The sequence below is a fragment of the Thalassophryne amazonica genome, chromosome 16, assembly GCF_902500255.1.
Source record: "Thalassophryne amazonica chromosome 16, fThaAma1.1, whole genome shotgun sequence".
In the NCBI taxonomy this organism is placed as follows: domain Eukaryota; kingdom Metazoa; phylum Chordata; class Actinopteri; order Batrachoidiformes; family Batrachoididae; genus Thalassophryne; species Thalassophryne amazonica.
Window position 1 is genome coordinate 67,213,927 of NC_047118.1, and position 24,343 is coordinate 67,238,269.

The 24,343-nt window shown below is 44.4% G+C and overlaps 1 protein-coding gene across 2 annotated transcripts in view; it reads right to left on the reverse strand.

Annotated features, from left to right (window-relative positions):
• LOC117527442 (protein kinase C beta type-like) overlaps positions 1–24,343 on the reverse strand; it is a 267,696-nt gene that overhangs the window by 93,300 nt on the left and 150,053 nt on the right. For both annotated transcript variants that reach the window (XM_034189782.1, XM_034189781.1), the window contains exons 6-8: positions 21,780–21,936; positions 18,800–18,934; positions 14,365–14,461 (exon numbers count right to left, since the gene is read on the reverse strand). In XM_034189782.1, the coding sequence (XP_034045673.1) occupies positions 14,365–14,461; positions 18,800–18,934; positions 21,780–21,936 (389 nt within the window). The remainder of the gene's footprint in view (positions 1–14,364; positions 14,462–18,799; positions 18,935–21,779; positions 21,937–24,343) is intronic.

The following is a 24,343-nucleotide window of genomic DNA, read 5'->3' on the forward strand; positions in this document are numbered from 1 at the left end:
ACACAGACACACACATACTCAGTCTTGCGTAGGGTTGGGTATCGAAAACTGGTTCCTGTTGGGTATCGAAACCAGTGAATGCTGTTCGATTTCCTGTATTTAGTTCCAGTGGTTCCTGTTTGATCGGTGGATTAACGATCGGTGGATTATCAATATATCAATTATCGATAATCCACCAATAACAGCATTTTTTCTTAACAATTCCCTTGTCGGTTCTTAAGTTCTCATTATGCCAGAGAAGCCATTGTTTTTGAGGGTGTGTATCAAGAAATGATCAATTCCTCTACGTTGATTGCGGGTCCACTGTTTTTCAAAAGCTGTGAAGCGAAGCAGCGAATTGCAACACAAGCTGCAAAGCAGTCTCAGAAGCAGTGAAACACTTCAAAGCAGCAAAGCGCAAGCAGCGGGTGCACAACTTCATTAACCTCAAAGCCATTAAAGGTGTCAATTGTGAGTCACCTTGGGCTGATTAAGGTCACTAACTGGGACTCTTGTCTTGTTGCAGGCAAGACGAGAATTGTCCTCCGTTCCACATCAGAGTTTTACCGAAGCTGAAGCTCAGGTAAAGGAAATAATAACAATAATATCCTCTGTTTTGTGAGATTAACTGCACAGCTCCAAATGCTGCACGGCTCTCTGCTGAGTAAAGTTGGAAAGACAGATTTTGATCGAAATTATTAACTTTAAAGCGAATCGCTGTTTGAAATCAAATGACACCTCTTTCCAAACATAATACAAACGATAAACTACAACCGACCAAAACAGTTTTTTGTCCCAAAATGAGACATCCTCTGTTCTTTATGAATTATATTGATCTTGACATGCAGTGCAGCCATTTGCGAGACTGCAGCTCAGAGCCTATGGTGTTACATTTGTCTCATTAATACCTGAAAGGAAATGCTTTAGACAAAAACTACAGAATTTATTTGTTTTTATTTATGTCCAGAGACCAAGGATCCAGTGACCAATTTCTTTTTTATCTACTTTAAGAATCATTAAAGTGTTGCTGACATAGAAAACCTGCAAATCCTATTTTTAGTACACAGAAATTCACAAGAGGTATTGATAAGGGAATCGACAAAGAATAGGATCGATAAGCAGAATCGATAATGGCATCGACATCGATAAAATCTTATCAATACCCATACCCATAGTCTCGGTCCAACTGACTTTCATTCCCCTTCTCTCCAGAGTGTATCTCCACATCTCCAGGCTAGACTCAACCTGATGTAATCCCACCTCCACCTTGAATGTATCTGTCATTCCTACCTCACTGCTGTCACGCTGTCATTGTACACATCCTGCACCATACTTCTCTGCCACTCCAGACTTCCTCATACAGTGCCAATAGTATAAACTTATGCAAAATAATATTTACTGTTTTACATATATTATTAACAAGAATCATTTTATAGAGGTTTGTTTTCATTTACAGACTAAGGAATATTCATCATCTTTTCATCATTCAATTTCTGGTAGTTATCCGGGTCTGGGTTGTGATGGCAGTAGACTGTTGTGTGGGCCGCTGAAGAGGAGGTACTGCTGGCCCACCACCACAAGATGGCGCCCTGCTTGAAGTGCGGGCTTCAAGCACGAGAGGGTGTCGGCTTTGCTGGAGGTGACAGCTGTCATTAATCAACACAAGCTGACACCCATCACCACCACTACAAAGACCGGACTGCAACTCCACCTCCTCGCCGAGAAATCAACTACCATTCAGGTAATTTCTCTGCTGACTGACACTTTGTGTGTAATAACCTGAACTTCTGTTGCAGCCGTTTTCCTGGAGTGTGTCCTTATCTGAGGGATTGGCGTTTGGTGTGACAGCGACGGCTTCACCTCACACCCCAACCCAGATAAGTGGTTGACCAGGAGCTGCACGAGTGTGTGTGATTGGAGGTGGAGGTTTTCCCTCCTTTACTTAATACAGACTGTGGGATTACTGAGTGTGCGAACTCACACTCATCTGGACTGTCTCTGTTCTCTGCCAGCAGTACCGGGTCTGACTGCTGAAGACAGCGGCCACCTGGGGCACAGGGCTTGGCGGCTCCGGTGTTCTTCAGCTCCGTTGGTGTTGGAAGCTGTGTGGGGATCCAGCTCTTCTCTCTCCAGGCGTCTTCTATCGTCGAGCCTGCCCACACGTCACGTGGTGTTTGATTGACAGTCCACCATATTGTTATTGTCTGTACGTTGTTGTGCGATTCACAACATTAAATTGTTACTTTTTGGCTTATCCATTGTCCGTTCATTAACGCCCCCTGTTGTGGGTCCGTGTCACGACACTTTCACAACAGGATTTCTCGGCCAGCGTCATGGATCCCGAGGGGCGTCAACCATCGCTTGAACAGCCAATGGGAGAGCGAGGTGCACAGGCAGGAGGCGTGGTGGGTGAGCTGCAACACATCTTAACCGCCTTTGCCGCTCGGTTGGACATAGTTACCGAGCAGAGCAGTGTTCTCAATCGCAGGATAGAGGCTCTCACCGCCCAGGTGGAAGCGCATCATCAGGGCGCTGCTGCAGCACCTCCTCCTGCTGACCGTGTGCCAGAAACAGACATTCCGCTGGTCGTTCAACGACCCCCCACCTTCCCCTGAAGCATACATAAGCCCTCCGGAGCCGTACGGAGGCTGTGTGGAGACGTGCGCGGACTTCTTGATGCAGTGCTCGCTCGTCTTTTCACAGCGTCCCGTCATGTACGCGTCAGACGCCAGCCGGGTGGCTTACGTTATAAACTTGCTTCGAGGAGATGCACGCGCCTGGGCTACGGCGCTTTGGGAGCAGAATTCACGGCTCCTAACGGTTTATACTGAGTTTGTGAGGGAGTTCCAACAGGTGTTCGACCACCCTCATAGAGGCGAGACCGCTTCAAGTGTGCTGCTGTCGATAAGACAGGGGTGTCGGAGCGCAGCAAAGTATGCAGTCGACTTCCGCATCGCGGCAGCGCGAGCCGGCTGGAATGCTGTTGCGCTCCGCGCCGCCTTTGTAAACGGACTGTCTCTGGTCCTCAGGGAGCACCTGGTGGAGAAGGACGAGCCGCGGGATTTAGATGGGCTTATCGACCTGGTTATACGGTTAGACAACCGATTAACAGAACACCGATGGGAGCGAGACGAAGAGCGTGGTCAGGCACAAGCCGTCCCTCTTCCTCCCGGGTCTGAAAGGGAGCCGACTTCCCCACGCTCCACTGCCAGGGCTCTCCACGTGACAACAGCTCCCCCTGCTGACGTTGCTATGGAAACGAGCAGGGCCAAAAAACGATCAGATCAGAGACAAAGGAGGCTGATCCGTGGAGAGTGTTTTCTCTGTAGCTCAACTGAGCACACACAGAGAGAATGCCCCAAACGATCAAAACAGCAGCACTCGTCCTTAGAGACTGGGCTAAGGGTGGGTCACAATACCCACGCGGGGAGACCCCGTAAATCTGCACGAATCCCAGTCACGATCCTGAGTGAGGATTTAACCCTTCACGCCCCAGCACTGGTGGACACGGGGTCGGAGGGAAATCTGCTGGATAGCAGATGGGCAAAGGAGGTCGGGCTCCCTCTAGTGGCCTTACCGTCACCATTGTCGGTGCGGGCACTAGATGGCACCCTTCTTCCACTAATCACACACCAGACTCAGCCAGTGACATTGGTGGTGTCTGGGAATCACAGGGAGGAGATTGTGTTTTATGTAACACCTTCTACCTCCCGAGTGATATTGGGTTTTCCATGGGTGTTAAAACACAATCCCCGGATTGATTGGCCGTCTGGGGTTGTGGTTCAGTGGAGCGAAACCTGCCACCGGGAGTGTTTAGGATCCTCGGTTCCACCCGGTGTGACAGCTAAGGAGGAGGTTTTAGTCCCCCCCAATCTGGCGGCGGTGCCAGCCGAGTACCACGACCTTGCTGACGTCTTCAGCAAGGATCTGGCACTCACGCTGCCCCCGCACCGTCCGTACGATTGTGCCATTGATTTGATACCGGGCGCTGAGTACCCATCCAGCAGGCTGTACAACCTCTCACGTCCGGAACGCGAATCAATGGAGACCTACATCCGGGACTCGTTAGCTGCCGGGTTGATCCGGAACTCCACCTCCCCGATGGGTGCTGGTTTCTTTTTTGTGGGCAAGAAGGACGGCGGACTCCGTCCATGCATTGATTACAGAGGGCTGAACAAGATCACGGTTCGTAACCGATACCCGTTACCTCTGTTGGATTCAGTGTTCACGCCCCTGCATGGAGCCCAAATTTTCACGAAATTGGATCTTAGGAATGCTTATCACCTGGTTCGGATCCGGGAGGGAGACGAGTGGAATACGGCATTTAACACCCCGTTAGGTCACTTTGAGTACCTGGTCATGCCGTTCGGCCTCACCAATGCGCCCGCGACGTTCCAAGCATTGGTTAATGACGTCTTGCGGGACTTCCTGCATCGGTTTGTCTTCGTATATCTAGACGATATACTCATTTTTTCTCCGGATCCTGAGACCCATGTTAAGCATGTACGTCAGGTCCTACAGCGGTTGTTGGAGAACCGGCTGTTTGTGAAGGGCGAGAAGTGTGAGTTCCACCGCTCTTCTTTGTCCTTCTTGGGGTTCATCATCTCCTCCAACTCCGTCGCCCCTGATCCGGCCAAGGTTGCGGCGGTGAGAGATTGGCCCCAACCAACGAACCGTAGGAAACTACAACAGTTCCTCGGTTTTGCACATTTCTACCGGAGGTTCATCAAGGGTTACAGTCAGGTAGTTAGCCCCCTGACAGCCCTGACCTCCACAAAAGTCCCCTTCACCTGGTCGGATCGGTGCGAAGCCGCGTTTAGGGAGTTGAAACGCCGGTTCTCAACTGCACCAGTTCTGGTGCAGCCCGATCCCAAGCGCCAGTTTATTGTTGAAGTGGATGCCTCTGACTCAGGGATAGGAGCCGTGCTATCCCAGAGCGGGGAGTCCGACAAGGTTCTCCATCCATGTGCCTACTTTTCCCACAGGTTGACCCCAGCTGAACGGAACTATGACGTCGGCAATCGGGAACTTCTTGCGGTGAAGGAGGCTCTTGAAGAGTGGAGACACCTGTTGGAGGGAGCGTCGGTACCATTTACAGTTTTCACGGACCATCGGAACCTGGAGTACATCCGGACCGCGAAGCGTCTGAACCCCAGGCAAGCCCGCTGGTCGCTGTTCTTCGGGCGTTTTGACTTCCGGATCACCTACCGCCCCGGGACAAAGAACCAACGATCTGATGCCCTGTCCCGGGTGCACGAAGAGGAGGTCAAGACCGAGCTGTCAGACCCCCCTGACACCATCATCCCCGAGTCCACTGTCGTGGCCGCCCTTACCTGGGACGTGGAGAAGACCGTCCAGGAGGCCCTGACACGGAGCCCGGACCCGGGGACCGGTCCGAAGAACAAACTGTACGTCCCACCAGAGGCCAGGGCTGTGGTCCTTGACTTCTGTCACGGTTCTAAGCTCTCCTGTCACCCAGGGGTGCGAAGAACCGTGGCAGTGGTCCGGCAGCGCTTCTGGTGGGCGTCTATGGAAGCCGACGTCCGGGAGTATGTCCAGGCCTGCACCACCTGCACCAGGGGCAAAGCTGACCATCACAAGGCCCAAGGCCTCCTCCAGCCTCTGCCAGTGCCTCGTCGCCCCTGGTCTCATATCGGCCTGGACTTTGTCACGGGCCTCCCGCCGTCCCAGGGAAACACCACCATCCTAACGATAGTGGACCGGTTTTCCAAGGCGGCCCACTTCGTGGCCCTCCCGAAGCTCCCGACGGCCCAGGAGACTGCAGACCTCCTGGTCCACCACGTCATGCGTCTGCATGGGATTCCATCGGACATTGTCTCGGATCGTGGTCCTCAGTTCTCCTCCCAGGTCTGGCGGAGTTTCTGTAGGGAACTGGGGGCCACCGTCAGTCTCTCGTCTGGGTACCACCCCCAGACGAACGGGCAGGCAGAGCGGACAAACCAGGAACTGGAGCAGGCCCTCCGTTGCGTGACCTCCGCGCACCCGACGGCCTGGAGTGACCATCTGGCCTGGATCGAGTACGCTCATAATAGCCAAGTCTCGTCTGCCACCGGCCTCTCCCCATTTGAAGTGTGTTTGGGGTACCAGCCCCCATTGTTCCCGCTAGTGGAGGGAGAAGTCGGGGTGCCCTCGGTCCAGGCCCATCTGAGAAGGTGCCGTCGGGTGTGGCGTACCGCCCACTCTGCCCTGCTCAAAGCCCGGACGAGGGCCAAGAACCATGCAGACCGCCGGCGTGCCCCGGCCCCTGCGTACCAGCCTGGGCAGGAGGTTTGGCTTTCTACAAAGGACATTCCCCTGCAAGTGGAATCCCAAAAGTTGAAGGACAGATACATCGGACCTTTCCCTATCCTCAAGGTCCTCAGTCCAGCCGCAGTGAAGCTGAAGCTGCCAGCTTCACTGCGGATCCACCCAGTTTTCCATGTGTCCCACATCAAACCTCACCACGTGTCACCCCTCTGTGCCCCCGGACCGGCGCCGCCTCCTGCCCGGATCATCGACGGGGAGCCGGCTTGGACCGTGCGCCGGCTCCTGGACGTCCGTCGGAAGGGCCGGGGGTTCCAGTATTTGGTGGACTGGGAGGGGTATGGACCCGAAGAACGCTCCTGGGTGAAGAGGAGCTTCATCCTGGACCCGGCCCTCCTGGCCGACTTCTACCGGCGGCACCCGGACAAGCCTGGTCGGGCGCCAGGAGGCGCCCGTTGAGGGGGGGGTCCTGTTGTGTGGGCCGCTGAAGAGGAGGTACTGCTGGCCCACCACCACAAGATGGCGGCCTGTTTGAAGTGCGGGCTTCAAGCACGAGAGGGCGTCGGCTTTGCTGGAGGTGACAGCTGTCATTAATCAACACAAGCTGACACCCATCACCACCACTACAAGGACCGGACTGCAACTCCACCTCCTCGCCGAGAAATCAACTACCATTCAGGTAATTTCTCTGCTGACTGACACTTTGTGTGTAATAACCTGAACTTCTGTTGCAGCCATTTTCCTGGAGTGTGTCCTTATCTGAGGGATTGGCGTTTGGTGTGACAGCGACGGCTTCGCCTCACACCCCAACCCAGATAAGTGGTTGACCAGGAGCTGCACGAGTGTGTGTGATTGGAGGTGGAGGTTTTCCCTCCTTTACTTAATACAGACTGTGGGATTACTGAGTGTGCGAACTCACACTCATCTGGACTGTCTCTGTTCTCTGCCAGCAGTACCGGGTCTGACTGCTGAAGACAGCGCCACCTGGGGCACAGGGCTTGGCGGCTCCGGTGTTCTTCAGCTCCGTTGGTGTTGGAAGCTGTGTGGGGATCCAGCTCTTCTCTCTCCAGGCGTCTTCTATCGTCGAGCCTGCCCACACGTCACCTGGTGTATGATTGACAGTCCACCATATTGTTATTGTCTGTACGTTGTTGTGCGATTCACAACATTAAATTGTTACTTTTTGGCTTATCCATTGTCCGTTCATTAACGCCCACTGTTGTGGGTCCGTGTCACGACACTTTCACAACATAGACAAAGCAGCTCATCCCACATGTCATCATTGGCCAAGCTTCTAACTCGTTCGGGGGGCTCCCGAGTGTGTACGTACAAATCTGTGCTTAAATCTGCATACGCAACTCATCAAAATACTCTGACAGAAATTCTACATATTCTCACTTCCAATTCATCTCACATATACAGCACATCCAGAAAATATTCACAGTGCTGCACTTTTTCCATATTTTGTTATATTACAGCCTTATTCCAAAGTGGGTTTTTTTGCAAATTTATTAAAAATTAAAAACTAAGAAATTAGAAAGTATTCACATCCTTTTCTCAATACTTAGTTGATGCACTTTTGGCAGCAATTACAGTCTCCAGTCTTCTTGAATATGATGCCACAAGCTTGGTGCACCTATCTTTGGGCAGTTTTGTCCATTCCTCTTTGCAGCACCTCTCAAGCCTCATCATGTTGGATGGGGAGCGCCGGTGCACAGCCATTTTCAGATCTCTCCAGAGATGTTCAATCACATTCTGGTCTGAGCTCTGGCTGGGCCAATCTAGGACATTCCTGAAGCCACTCCTTTGATATCTTGGCTGTGTTCTTAGGGTCATTGTCCTGCTGAAAGATGAACCATCTCCCAGTTTGGGGTCAACAGCGCTCTAGAGCAGGTTTTCATCCAGGATGTCTCTGTACATTGCTGCATTCATTTTCCCCTCAATCCTGACTAGTCTCCCAGTTCCTGCCACTGAAAAACATTCCCACAGCATAATGCTGCCACCACCATGCTTCACTCTAGGGATGGTGCTGGGTTTCCTCCAAACATGACATCTGGCTTTCACACCAAAGAGCTCAATCTTTGTCTCATCAGACCAGAGAATTTTGTTTCTCATGGTCAGAGTCCTTCAGGTGCCTTTTATTAAGGAGTGGCTTCCGTCTGGCCACTCTACCATACAGGCCTGATTGGTGAATTGCTGCAGAGATGGTTGTCCTCCAGGAAGGTTCTCCTCTCTCCACAACGGAATGCTGAAGCTCTGACAGAGTGACCATTGGGTTCTTGGTCACCTCCTTGACTAAGGCCCTTCTCCACCAATCGCTCAGTTTAGGTGGGTGGCCAGCTCTAGGAAGACTCCTGGTGGATTCAAAATTCTTCTATTTACAAATGATGGAGGTCACTGTACTCATTGGAACCTTCAAAGCAGCAGAAATGTTTCTGTACAATTCCCCAGATTTATGCCTCGAGACAATCCTGTCTCAGAGGTCTATAGGCAATTCCTTTGACTTCATGCTTGGTTTGTGCTCTGACATGCACTGTCAACTGTGGGACCTTATATGTAGACAGGTGTGTGTCTTTTCAAATCATGTTAAATCAACTGAATTTACCCCAGGTGGATTCAAATTATGCTGTAGAAACATCTCAAGGATGTTCAGTGGAAACAGGATGCACCTGAGCTCAATTTTGAGCATCATGGCAAAGGCTGTTAATATTTATATACATGTGATTTTTTTAATACATTTGGAAAAAAAAATCTTTTTCACATTGTCATTATGGGGTGTTGTGTGTCCATTTTGGAATAAGGCTCTAATGTGAAAGAAAAAATGGAAAAGTGAAGCGCCGTGAATACTTTCTGGATGCACCGTTCACTTTCTCAGTGGCCCTTTTCATCAAGATGTGATGAGTTGGGACATTTAATGATGAGAGGGAAGACGTGTTTTGTTTTTGTTTATTTTTTTGTTTCTGCTTTGTTTTTTAATAGATGTCTCATTTCTCTCAGTGCATGGAACTATCTGCTTTACTTCCATGTCATCACAGGACATTTATCTATATTTTTGTCATGGTCATGGTGATGGTTAGCGTTTCCCAGTACATCACACAATGACAGAACAGGGGTACCCAACTCATCACATATTGACTTTTGGTCAAAATGAGCCATTTGTGTCAAAATGTGGTGACCTGGCTGTGAGACTGCGTTGTAAATGTGTTTGGACAGAGCAACTTTAGAACTTCCTCAGACCATGTGTACACACAAATGATGAAGACCCAGTTATCCTAGAAAATATAAAAACACACCCTTTTAACAATATATTAAAACTCTACTCATTTTTCAAAGATTTCAGTATTTAATGAAAATTATTAAATTTCATTAAAGTAAACCATTTAATTCACTAATGCATTGACCCATGGATTAAATAATCATGAACGTGATACCCTTTTCATCCTCATCATTTGTTGTTATCATTAAAATGTTCAACTATACCAGTGAAGTATGAGAATGTTCATATTGCAATGTAACAGTTTTGGCTTTCATTAAATTGTTTCTTGGCCTATAAATGATCGATCACTCCCAACAATTTCTATTGCCATTAAATTGGAGTCTGTAGTTGATTTGAATTCATAAACTGGTAGCATATTAAAAGGCAAGAAGGGTGTGTGAAATTTTACCGTTTTGCTGAATTCATTTACTTTTGCAAGTGGCAACTCTTTTTTTGTTTACATGATATTATGTTCTGATTAAACTGCACTTGTTAATTACAGAAGACACAAGCAACAGACATGTATATATCCACTTTCATGAAATAATTTTGATTTATTTGGTACTGAAGACAAACAGTACAGTTGAAGTACATAAATAAATTACCTTTGGATGACAGTTCTTAAGGAATAATCACTTTCTCTGTTATTCCTTGAACATATTTCATTTAATGATGATACCTTCTACTCCTCTTGATGTTTTACTCTGGTCTGTGAGTCATGTTTTTTTTTTTCACAACTTTGATGTCAAAACTGTCTGAATCTCGGGGGACAGTGCATTCAGCATTCACTGCAGCAGGTTTTATTTGTTTATTTATTTTTAAACAAACACACTATGGAAAAAGCCTCCTTTCCACTTCTAGCTCTATTATATCACTTTCTGTTGTTGTGAAATGCTTCTGTTTTTTCACCTTTTGGGATCATCTCTTATGTGGACCAAAATCTTTTGCTATCGTTCTGCACAGCGCTGCTCTTCATGTCACACCAAACGAATGCCCTTGTATGGAGAAAGAGAGGCGTGGCAGTATGCAGATTGCAGGCCAGTGCACGAGCCTGTCAGTTTGGAATGATTCTGATTCACAAACACACGCACGGTGGTGAGAACAAAATTGGCTCTTCAGCATGTGTCATGAATTCTGCAGTGACTTTGAGTGGTGGGTAAGAACATTTTTGTGCACATATTAGTGCATGAGGCCCATGACCTTGAGACGATGGAAGAAAAGAAAAACAGGCAACAAGAAAAAAACAGGGCAAGACACTAAAGGTGACAGAGGACAAAAGAGATAACTGAGGGAAGGAAAGGATCAAAGGAAGCAGAGAAGGGCAGATAGAGGAACAAATCAAAGGAAGTGCAGAAGGACAGCTCTAGAGCTGTAACCATAATCGCATTTTGAGGAATTCTCATTGGAATGATGAGGTTTTGTGCTGCTGAGCAGCTGGAACTGACTGGTCAACAGTACAGTACAAGTGCAGCTAAATCAAAACCATCTCTACGTTACAAAATATATAGAAAGTGAAGGACAGGGAGCATCGTTCAAAGTTCTAGTTAGAATTGGGCACAACATGCATCAACCAAGTATTACATGTTTGCATGTATTTTATGTAATTAAGAAGATGGGTGCACCCACGGAACACACACCTCCACAAAGGTTGACCACGCCTTGATTGCTAATCCCTGCACAAAGTTTGCACACAAGATTAGTAAATGTTGCGTCTCACTTTCTAAAAGTAAAGAAATGATTCAAAATTCATAAAAGGATACCACTCATCACTCACTTATTTTCAACCACTTATCTGGAACTGGGTCACAGGGGGCAAAAGCTCCAGTGGGGGACCCCAAACTTCCCTTTCCTGGGCCACATAAACTGATTGACTGGCATTCCCAGGCCAGTGTGGAGATATAATCTCTCCACCCATTCCTGGGTCTTCCCCTAGGGAAGCACCCAAGGGGCATCCTTACCAGATGCCCGAACCACCTCAGCTGGCTCCTCTCAACACGAAGGAGCAGTGGCTCTACTCAGAGCTCCTCAAGGATGGCCGAGCCTCTCACCTTATCTCTAACACTCAAAAAAAACAACATAGGTGTTGTTGGTTTTTATGTTACATGAACGTAAGTCTAACATGTAGCTTCTACAATACAGAATCAAGTTTTATGGGTAAACACATTTAACATAACATGCAACAACTTAAAATTTAACTTGCTCAGTGAACATAATAAAATTACGGAAAGTATTTCCACCCAAGTAAAATGCATTAAGGTAGCCAGAAACAATTTTGCTGAGGGTCCTAAATGTAAATTTATTGGGTCAATATGATGAATTTGCATTACTGTTGCATTATTTAATTACCATGGGTCAGGCCAACTAGATTTGTAAGGGTAACTGTAACAAAACAAACAGTAAGTCCCTTTGACTGCTCGCTTGTCTGCACTTGGGCTCGCCACAGCAAATCCAAAGTGGATCTGCATCTGATCCAACACAGCAAAGTTAAATTGACATGTGCAGTTGTATGCAAAAGTTTGGGCACCCCTGATAATTTTCATGATCTTTCTTTATAAATCATTGGTTGTCTGGATCAGAAACTTAAGTTAAATATATCATATAGCAGACAAACACACTTATATTTGAGAAGTGAAATGAAGTTTCAGGTATCTACAGAAAGTGTGCAATAATTATTGAAGCAAAATTATGCAGGTGCATAAATTTGGGCACCCTTGTGATTTTATTAATTTGAATACATTTAGCACTAATTATTGGAACACAAAATTGGTTTGGTAAGCTCACTGACCATTGACCTCCTTACACAGGTGAATCCAATCATGAGAAACGGTATTTAAGGTGGCCATTTGCAAATGTTTCTCCTCGTTGCATTGCTTCTAATGAGTGGCAACATGGGAGCCTCTAAACAACTCTCAAATAACCTGAAAACAAAGATTGTTCAACATCATGGTTTAGGGCAAGGATACAAAAAGCTATAAGAGATTACAGCTGTCAGTTTCCACTGTGAGGAACATAGTGAGGAAATGGAAGACCACAGGCACAGTACTAGTTAAGGCCTGAAGTCGCAGGCCAAGAAAAATCTCAGATAAACTGAAGCAAAGGATATTGAGAGCAGTCATAGTCAACTCACAGACCTGCCCCAAAGACCTACAACATGATCTTGCTGCAGATAGTGTCTCTGTGCATTGTTCAACTACACAGTACACTTTGCACAAAGAGATGCTGTATGATGCTATAATGCAGAGGAAGACTTTAATGCGTACACACCACAAACAGAGTCGCCTGAGATATGCTAAAGCACATTTGGACAAGCCAGCTTCATTTTGGAATAAGGTGCTGTGGACTGATTAAACTAAAACTGAGTTATTTGGACATAACAAGGAGTGGTATGCATGGCTGAAAAAGAACACAGCATTCCAAGAAAAACACTTACTACCTACAGTAAAATTTGGAGGTGGTTCCATCATCCTGTGTGGCTGTGTGGCCAGTGCAGGTACTGGGAATGTTGCTAAAGTTGAGGGTCACAATGATTTCTGTCAATATCAGCAGATTCTTGAGAACAATGTTCAAGAATCAGTGACAAAGTTGAAGTTGCGCCGGGGCTAGATCTTTCAACAAGACAACAACCCTAAACATTGCTCAAAATCTACTAAGGCATTCATGCAGAGGAACAAGTACAAAGTTCTGGAATGGCCATCTCAGTCCCCAGACCTGAATATTATTGAAAAACTGAGGTGTGATTTTAAGCTGGCTGTCCATGCTCGGAAACCAACAAACCTGAGATGTTTTGTAAAGACGAATGGTCCAAAATACCTTCAACCAGAATCCAGACTCTCATTGGAAGTTATAGGAAGTGTTTAGAGGCTGTTATTTCTGCAAAAGGAGGACCTACTAAACATTGATGTATTTTTTTTTCTGTTGGGGTGCCCAAATTTATGCACCTGCCTAATTTTGTTTAAATAATTATTGCACACTTTCTGTAAATCCTATAAACTTCATTTCACTTCTCAAATAGCACTGTGTTTGTCTGCAATATGATATATTTAACTGAAATTGCTGATCCAAATAACTAATGATTTATAAAATCATGGAAATCATCAGGTGTGCCCAAACTTTTACATACAACTGTAACTGTACTATTTCAAAAGTCAGAACTACTTACAGGGCAGGGGTGGTGGCCAAGAAGTTAGTGCACTTGGTTTCAGTATGAAAGGTTCCCAGTTCAAACCCCACCCCTGCCACATTTCTCCATGTAATGTGGAGTTGCATCAGGAAGGGCAGCTGGTATAAAACCTGTGCCAATTCAACATGCAGCTCCACTTCAGATTTGCTGTGGTGATCCTGAGTGCAAACAAGGGAGAAGCTGAAGAGACTTTTATTTTTGTTACATTTACCCTTACAAATCTAGTTGGCCTGAACCATGGTAATTAGGTAACAGTAAAGCAAATTCATTATGTTGACCCAACAAATTTACACTTAGATTACTCGCAAAATTGGTTCTGGCTAGGCTCACGCATTTTACTTGGGTGGAAATACTTAACATAATTTTTTTATGTTCACTGGGCAAGTTATTTTTTTGAGTGAAGGGAGACACTGGCCACCCTCCCGAGGAAGCCCATTTCGGCCGATGGTACACATGGTCTAGTTCTTTTGGTCATGACCCAACCCTCATGACCACAGGTGAGTAGGAGTGAGTGAGTAGGAACGAAGACTGACCAGTAGATCGAGAGCTTCAGGGATACCAACAGGATACCAATCAACACCAAAAATTTTCCCCCAAGTTTCATGGAAATCAGCTAAAAGTATTCAAAGGGATCTTGGCTGTTTAGTCAAACATTACCATATGGACACTATCGCTAAATGCATACCTCAAATTTCTGCCGGAACTCCTCGCTGGCCTCCTCCCCCTCTGGAGCAACGGGGACGTTAAAGTACTCGCCCTCTTCTTGTGACAGCAGCTTAAACCTGCAGACAGACAGAGTCACAACAATTCCCAATTAGCTGATACAATTTAAGGCATGTAACTGCTGCTGTGAACTGACGCTGTACGCGCACCAATTTAAACTGTGGAAGAATAATCAGTTGATCATTTAGATGTTCGCTCTCCTTCACAGTCATCTACTGAATCTGATGGAAATCACACGACTGAGGCGTTGATAATTTCACACAATCAATCAGGTTCCAATTTTTCACTTTGGAAGGTTTTTATATACATACATACGTGTGTGTGTGTGTGTGTGTGTGTGTGTGTGTGTGAGCATGACTAGCAGCAATACGTCCTCTCCAGTGACTTACTTGCTTTGAGGACAAAATCAAAGATAATTTTGAGAAAAATGTCCAGAAAAGCTTATTTCCCCATTAGAACTCTGATCGGAATCAAAGAAATTGTCAGCTTAATTCCATTGGGATTTGTTACCACGCTACAGGGTAACACATGCCACATGTCAGAATGCAATGGATGCTGACCTTGTTTGACCTTTACTTTGGAGACCAAACATTCAAGACAGTCAAAACTACAACCCCAATTCCAATGAAGTTCAACCTATATTCAATTGAATACACCACAAAGACAAGATATTTAATGTTCAAACTGATAAACTTTATTGTTTTTGTGCAAATATTTGCTCTTTTTGAAATGGATGCCTGCAACACATTTCAAAAAAGCTGGGCCAGGGACGACAAAAGAGTGGGAAACTTGATGAATGCTCAAAGAACACCTGGTTGGAGCATTCCACAGGTGAACAGGTTAATTGGAAACAGGTGAGTGTCATGATTGGGTATAAAAGAAGCATCCCCAAAAAGCTCAGTCGTTCACAAGCAAAGATGGGGTGAGGATCACCACTTTGTGAAGAACTGCGTGAAAAAAATAGTCCAACAGTTTAAGAACAATGTTTCTCAATCATCTACAGTCCATAATATAATCAGAAGATTCAGAGAATCTGGAGAACTTTCTACACGTAAGTGGCAAAGCTGAAACCAACATTGAATGTCCGTGACCTTCGATCCCTCAGACGGCACTGTATTAAAAACTGACATCATTGTGTAAAGGATCTTACCATGTGGGCTCAGGAACACTTCAGAAAACCATTGTCAGTTAACACAGTTCATCGCTACATCTACAAGTGCAAGTTAAATTTCTACCATGCAAAGCGAAAGCCATACATCAACAACATCCAGAAACGCCACCGCCTTCTCTGGGCCCGAGCTCATTTGAAATGGACAGACGCAAAGTGTGCTGTGGTCTGATAAGTCGTACATCAAGCAAGATTGGGAAAGAATTCCACGTATAAAGCTTCAACAATTAGTGTCCTCAGTTCCCAAACGCTTATTAAGTATTGTTCGAAGGAAAGGCGATGTAACACAGTGGTAAACATACCACTGTCCCAGCTTTTTTGAAATGTGTTGCAGGCATCCATTTAAAAATGAGCAAATACTTGCATAAAAACAATAAAGTTTAAAATAGCTTTGATTTTTAATTTTGTAATGAAGTTTAAAATGATGCAAAAGTATTTCTGAATGATTGTTTGTAAAATGTGATCAGATCAGCACTGTCACTAAATGATGAAATTATCAAACATTTTGTGAGACAGCAAAATTATCATATAAATATGGGAATTATTTCACATCTGGAAACGCTGCACGTGGCAATGCAACGCATTGTGAGTCCTTAAAGTAGGAAAAAATTGCTAATTGTCTTAGCAGATACTAATTTCGGTCTGTCAATCAGGATGATTTTATAATCCCGTGTGCACAGTAAGCACACGTGTCCCAGTATCTGCACGAGTCTTTTTTTCCTATCCAACTTCATTGGAATTGGGGTTGTATTCCATTTAATAATCCTATTAGCTCAACCAATAATTTGTAGTGATTTTTACCAAAACTGGAACAAAATTAACTTTTCTCCACTGTACAAACTGAAGATGACCTTTGTCACCATTTCTATTGTTTTTTCCCCACAACTCCAAAACATTCCATCATAGATTGCACAAATTACATCTTTTTGGAATGCTTGTGATTGGACAAATAATGTGGCATAGTGTTCAATATGACTGGTGCATTTTTAAATGTTGACCCCTGTGTAATCCTTCAGTGACCCCTACCTGGCTATATCAGTCCATCACAGGTTATGTACCCAGCCAATGCTGCTAATCATTTACAGCTGGGCGGACTGAGATGATACATATGAAGTGCCTTGTCCAAGGACAGGTAGCATTAAGCCTGGAATAGAAACCCGGTTTGTATATACTGGTAGTCTAACTCCTAATCCACAAATCCACCTGCTCTTGTGTCAGGGAAAAGTTTATTAAAATTTGTAGGGGTTTGGGAGCCACCTCCATATTTCTCCTCTAAACCCTGCCTAACAAGTCCTCCACTGTAGTTTGGGGTAATAATTAACCCGGCGGTGTTGTATACTACGAGTTTAGTCTTTAGTCTCAAGTGGAATGGAATGTGTAGTTGGTAGGCGTGTGAATCTCATCACTGACAATAATTCGATACGCACCTCGATACACTACAAGCAATACATGATGATACTGACGATACGATTCACCCCTGTTCCTGATTCAATGTGATTTGATATGTATTTGATGACGATTCAATTTCTCACAATGTGATAAGATGTGATTTGGTGCGATACGATTAGGGATGGGCATTGATAAGATTTTATCGGTATCGATATTCTTTATCGATTCCCTTATCAATAACTGAATTTTGTGAACTGAATTTTGTGAGTTTTCTGTGTACTAAAAGTAGGATTTACAGGGTTCTATGTCAGCAACATTTTATTGAGTCTTAACGTAAATAAATATGAAATTGGTCACTGGATCCGTGATCTCTGGACATAAATAAAAATAAATAAAATCTGTACATGGTCACTGGATCCTTGATGTACATGATGGATCCTTGATCTCTGGACAGAAATAGAAATAAACAAAATCTGCAGTTTTTGTTAAAAGCATTACCTTTCGGATATTAATGACACAAGTGTAACTCCACAGACTCGAGTTGAGCTCTTCAACCGGCTGCGCTGCACATCAGGATGTAATTCATAAAAAACAGAGGGTGGCACATTTTGGGGAAAAAAAAACCCGGTTTTGGTCAGTTGTAGTTTATTGTTTGTACTGTAGCATTTGGAAAGAGGTGTCATTTGATTTAAAACAGTGATACGCTCTGAAGTTATTAATTCCAACCAAAATCTGCGCAGCTCTTTGGGGCTGTGCACTTAGTCCCACACAACAGAGGATATTATTACTGTTATTATTATTATTATTATTACTTTTACTATTATTATTTCCTTTACTTGATGGATAATTTCAGTTTATGCATCAGCTGGTGCTCACGCCAGTGGACTTGCCGCTTCCGAAAACCAGCGAAGCAGAGACCAACAGGTCGAAGCGCTGCTTCGTTGCTTCAAGCAGACCCGCTGCAATCTGCAGTCAACGTAGAGAAATAATCATTTTCCCGATAAACACCCTAAAAAACAATGGGTGCTCCAGTGTCCCACACAGTCTATGGTGCATTTAATGTGCCTCGAAAAAAAATCGATGCAAGCAGGTAGCGACCGATGCAACACGATTCAACCCGTCAATTGAATCGATGCACACTGAATGAATCAATGTACTTGCATCTGCACGTTTGTATATACAGTAGATACCGATTCATATCGATTAATCTCCACATGCCTAGTAGCTGCGAATATTTGATCATGGTGATACTCGTTCTTAGCAAGACTGTCACTGTGCTCATAAAGGATGACGCAGTTTGCGGTCAAAATAGACTAAGGTTTAACTTTTATCCTGGTTATCCTACATGAAGGTCATCATGCCCACAACAATCCAAACACACTTTTACTGTCACTTTTACTGGTGAGAGTGATGAATTCGGCTCCAGACCTTTTGTTGATCTCATGCTCATTTTTCTGTCGAATGTGGCTGAGATCTGCAGGAGCCAGCAGGCTTTCAGTGCCCGCACACATTCTCTCTCTGAACATCATATTTTCCACCTCCACCTCAAAACTTTGGCTTTTAACTGAAAGCGCTGACAAGGTGGAGTCAGCATAAAAAGAAGAGATGGAGAGATACCCAGAGCAAGATAGAGATGGGGGGGCTATAGAGCGATAAAAAAGCAGCGATAAAGAGATGTGATGTAAACGGTTTTGGCACAGAGTAAAAAGCTCAAAGTAAAGGATTTCTTCTACTTTGCAGTAATGAACAAGGTGACCTTCACTCTCCCTCCTCCTCTGCCTGTTCTGTTTATGCTGCTTCACTTCTATCTGTCCATCCATCACTCCCTCCCTCATCTTACCACCCATCCACTCCTTGTTTGTGGAGCTCTGAGATGCCGAAAGACAGCGATCCCATGAAGTCATTGCGGCTGGTCAGGTCCCAGTCCCACACCTCCACCGACAGACGGCGATCCTTATCGTAATCCTTCAGGTGGCTGTGGGCAAAAAAAGAGTCACAATTAACAGATGGATTTTAATATTTTAGCCCATTAAAAACTTTTTAATTATCAAAGCCACATGAGAGCAAATGAGTAATGGCTATGGATGGGTTCAGAACTCTATAAGCTTTTGGCAGTGACCAAAATGTGTTTACAGCAGAGCATATGAAAAATCAAATAAACAAAAGCTTGAAAAACACATTCATAGTCGTGCTTCTTTACTTTAAATTAGAGGATTAGTAAGAGTGGAAAGGTAGTTGGTCCAGATGACATACCAGTGGAGCCATGTTTAGGAGATAGTTTGTCAGTGTGAGTTTTTGACCAGATTGTTTAATAAAATCTTGGTAAGTGAGAGGATACTCGAGGAGTGGAGAAGTGTGCTGGTTCTGATTTTCAAGAACAAGGGTGATATGCAGAGCTGCATTAACTACAGAGGCATACAATTGATCAGCCAGTGTGTTTGTGGATTTATGACAGGGTGCCAAGAGAAGAGTTGTGATATTGTATGAGGAAGTCTGGAGTAGCAGAACTATGTGAAGGTGGTACAGGATATGTACAAGGACAGTGTGACAGCAGTGAGATGTGCAATAGCAATGACAGGTGTATTCAAAGTGGAAGTGGGATTAGATCAAGGATTGGGTCTGAGCCCTTTCTTGTTTGCAGTGGTGATGGAAAGAATGATGGACAAGTCAGACCATAATGTGATTCATAATGAGAGCAGACAGAGGTTGAGACAAGCCTATAGAGGTGGAGATGTGCTCTGGAGAGAAGGGGAATTAATGTCAGTAGGAGCAAGACAAAGTACATGTGTGTGAATGAGCAGGGTAGAACAATGAGGTCACAAGAAGCAGATGTGGTGAAGGTGGATGACCTTAAATACTTGGGGTCAGCTGTCCAAAGTAATGGAGAGCGTTGTGATGTGTTCTCTGTGTCCTGTTGTTAGTTTTCTCGGTGTACATCCCGTGTCTGTTTTCTCGGTGTACATCCCCTGTCTGTGTTGTGATTTCTCTTCTGGTATGTGTGTCTGTGGTCTTGACATTATTGCCTGTGCTTTGTGGTGTTCTTTTTGTTTGCTCCCTGTCTGCCTGTCATGTTCCTCTGCCTCTCCCTTGTGCCTGTCCTTGGTTTTGCATTTGGGGTTTATTTCTTCTTTGGTTCTTGTCCTCTGACGCCCCTTGGTGACTGTTCCTAGTGTTGTCAGTGTTTAAGTCTCTGAACGTCCATGTCAGTTTGACCGTCTATGTCTGTCTTTGGTTATTTTGTCACTGCTTTGCAGTTTAGTGTTTGAGTTGTTGTTCTCTGGTCTCATTCTTTCATTTCTGTGTTTATTTTATCTTGGTTGTGTTTCCATATTTGTGGTAGTTCATTCTTCCTGTTTTATTTTGGTGATCTTGGTTTGCTTGTATGTATTGTTAACTTTCTTCCTGTCTTTCTCCAGCTCGTCTAGTTATAATTTCCCACACCTGTCATTCGTTTGTTTTTTAGTTCCTTTGTGTATTTATACCTGCTCCATTCCCTTTTTTAACTGTCAGTTTCTTCTCGCTGTTTTGCCTGTGACTGTACTGTGAGTATTCTGATTCGACTTTGTTCTTGTACCCTGAGGTTTTGCATTTTCTTTGTGTCCTCCTGTAGGTGTAGCCCAGCCCTGGTTATTAGTTTTTGTTGTTACCTTGAGACCTTCGTTTTTATGTCCTCTGTTGTTGGATATTGTCCTGTTTGTTTTTGGACCCTGTGCCCCCCCACCCCCTTTGTAGTCACATTGTTTCTTGGACTGTTTTTCACATGTTTGGATTAAATCACCCCTTGCTTTCACCTAACCTTCCGCTGGTCCTGCCTGCATTATTGGGTTCCTTTAATACTGCTAACTGTAACAGGAGATTGTGGCAGTGAGGTGATGAAGAGAGTGCAGGCAGGGTGGAGGTGGTGGAGAAAAGTTTCAGGAGTGATTTGTGACAATAGGATATTTACAAAACTATGCAGGAATGTTTACAAGATGGGAGTGAAACCAGCTATTTTATACAGCTTAGAGGCAGACCTCATCTGAAGTTGTTGACAGGTTCACCTTTGTGGACAGTGGCTTTCACATCTCTGCTACCGTGACCTATGGGAGCAAGTGATGTCTAGAAAGGTCTTTTAAAGTTGCTGGACAGAGGTCTTTGGCATTGCCGATATCTTTACAAAAGAATCCTGGGAGCACCAGTCTCCAGTCTTTCTGTATGGTTGTGAGACTGGGATTCATCACTGACCAAAGGGAAGTGAATGTCTTTGGGACCAGGTCTCACCAGAGGATTTGCAGGTACCACTGGAATGACTTCATGTCAAACTTAGAGAGACTCAGGTGATACATACTACTTGGATCACAAGGGAACGTCTGCTATGACATATGGCCATGTGCAGGTGCCTCAGTGCTGAGGACCTCAGCAACTGAAACAAGCTGAAGACTGGTCTGAGTGGTTGCCAGGCAGGACTAAGGGCAACTCCATTGTGTGGTGATGCAGTGCCAGTGCACGCTCCCATACCTGACTTCTGCACATGCTCAGTCACATACTGGCATGCACACATCACACAGGCGTGTCATCGTCTCCTTGCATACACATGGTGCTGTGACTGAGTAAGAATGCAAACCTAACTGGACCCAACTGCAGGAATGGAACCCAAAAGGAAGGTTTCATGAATATAAGCACACAGATGTTCCAAACTGATTGCCAGCAGTTACACATAAAACTGACGTGAAACATAACGTGAAGCACAAACGCTGCAATAAAGATAAAAGAACCTTAAAGATGACAGAAATGAAGGGAAGACAAAAATATCCCACAAAAAAGTTGTAACAAAGCCTTACAATTTAAAGGTCTCGTTCCAAGTGGGATTGAGGCAGCATTTTATGGTCTTGGTCTTCTGTTTACTCTCACTGCGTGGGTCGGGGATGAGCTTGAGCTTCACGTAGGGGTCTGATAGACCATTTGGATCCATGGGAACCAGATTCCTGGCTTCTTTGACTGGGCAGAGAGGAAGATCAGGAAGAAAAGAAACAAGAGAGGAAACACTTCAGTCACCAAGAGTCAAACCTTTTGTGTGGACATGTGAGTGCATGGCTGAATTTTACATAAATAAATACATTTATAAACCAGATTGAGGTTCAAAGTAAGTAACAATCAGAGGGAATGCCTGTAAATTTTAATTTCTGTGTTTTGTTTTTTCAATCTTTGCTGCTGGAGCAGCATTAGGTTTTAATGGTTGAGATATTTAGAACAAAGTTTCATGAAGTCTGAAATGTTTTCATCAGTAAACTCCTAAGTTGAAAAACGTTTTCACACTGCTGTCACCCAAATCTAAGGGGATCTATTCCTGCACTGTAGCACTTATCTAGTGTAAGGGTTTAATTTTGCTTTTAACTTGTAAAGTTCCTGTTAACGATATCTCTATGAGAGAGGTTACATTTTCAGCAATGTGTTTCTAGGTTGCTTAGATTATTTGCAGCATTTGTCAGTCATAAGAGAGTGGAACCAGTGAAAGTGCACTCGTGTCATGGACTAAAACTGCGGAAATAGTTGGCAGACTTCCCAAGAGATCGCCGATCAACTTCTATCACTGCACAATAGACAGCATATTGACCTACTGCTGTACTGTGTTGTACTCCGGCTGCACTGCTGTGGACAAAAAAAAAAAAAAAAAAAAGACCTGCAGCGGGTCGTGAAGACAGAAGGATTGTGGGCTCTCCCCTCGCAAAGCTGACTCGAGTTGTCTCCTCCAACGGGCCACGGACATCAGTAGCAGTCATAGGATTGGTATAGAATTTTCTAACAGTATAGTAGTGTTCAGAATAATAGTAGTGCTATGTGACTAAAAAGATTAATCCAGGTTTTGAGTACATTTCTTATTGTTACATGGGAAACAAGGTACCAGTAGATTCAGTAGATTTTCACAAATCCAACAAGACCAAGCATTCATGATATGCACACTCTTAAGGCTATGAAATTGGGCTATTAGTAAAAAAAAAAAGTAGAAAAGGGGATGTTCACAATAATAGTAGCATCTGCTGTTGATGCTACAAACTCAAAACTATTATGTTCAAACTGCTTTTTTAGCAATCCTGTGAATCACTAAACTAGTATTTAGTTGTATAACCACAGTTTTTCACTTCACATCTGCGAAGCATTAATTTTGTTGGTTTGGAACCAAGATTTTGCTGGTTTACTAGTGTGCTTGGGGTCATTGTCTTGTTGAAACACCCATTTCAAGGGCATGTCCTCTTCAGCATAAGGCAACATGACCTCTTCAAGTATTTTGACATATCCAAACTGATCCATGATTCCTGGTATGCGATATATAGGCCCAACACCATAGTAGGAGAAACATGCCCATATCATGATGCTTGCACCACCATGCTTCACTGTCTTCACTGTGAACTGTGGCTTGAATTCAGAGTTTGGGGGTCGTTTCACAAACTGTCTGCGGCCCTTGGACCCAAAAAGAACAATTTTACTCTCATCAGTCCACAAAATATTCCTCCATTTCTCTTTAGGCCAGTTGATGTGTTCTTTGGCAAATTGTAACCTCTTCAAGCATTGAAGATCATTGTAGATGAACAGCCTATAATTGTTTGCACCTGCGTATAAGTTTCCCCTCTCCAATCAACTTTTTAATCAAACTACGCTGTTCTTCTGAACAATGTCTTGAACATCACATTTTCCTGCATGTTCAACAGGTGCTGGCTTCATCCTTAAATAGGGGACACCTGATTCACACCTGTTTGTTCCACAAAATTGACGAACTCACTGACTGAATGCCACACTACTATTATTGTGAACACCCCCTTTTCTACAACCCCTGGCAAAAATTATGGAATCACCGGCCTCGGAGGATGTTCATTCAGTTGTTTAATTTTGTAAAAAAAAAAGCAGATCACAGACATGACACAAAACTAAAGTCATTTCAAATGGCAACTTTCTGGCTTTAAGAAACACTATAAGAAATCAGGAAAAAAAATCGTGGCAGTCAGTAACTGTTACCTTTTTAGACCAAGCAGAGGGAAAAAAAATATGGAATCACTCAATTCTGAGGAAAAAATTATGGAATCATGAAAAACAAAAGAATGCTCCAACACATCACTAGTATTTTGTTGCACCACCTCTGGCTTGTATAACAGCTTGCAGTCTCTGAGGCATGGACTTAATGAGTGACAAACAGTACTCTTCATCAATCTGGCTCCAACTTTCTCTGATTGCTGTTGCCAGATCAGCTTTGCAGGTTGGAGCCTTGTCATGGACCATTTTCTTCAACTTCCACCAAAGATTTTCAATTGGATTAAGATCCGGACTATTTGCCCCAAACATCCTTTCAATTGATGGGATAAGAAAAGTGTCCAAAATATCAACGTAAACTTGTGCATTTATTGATGATGTA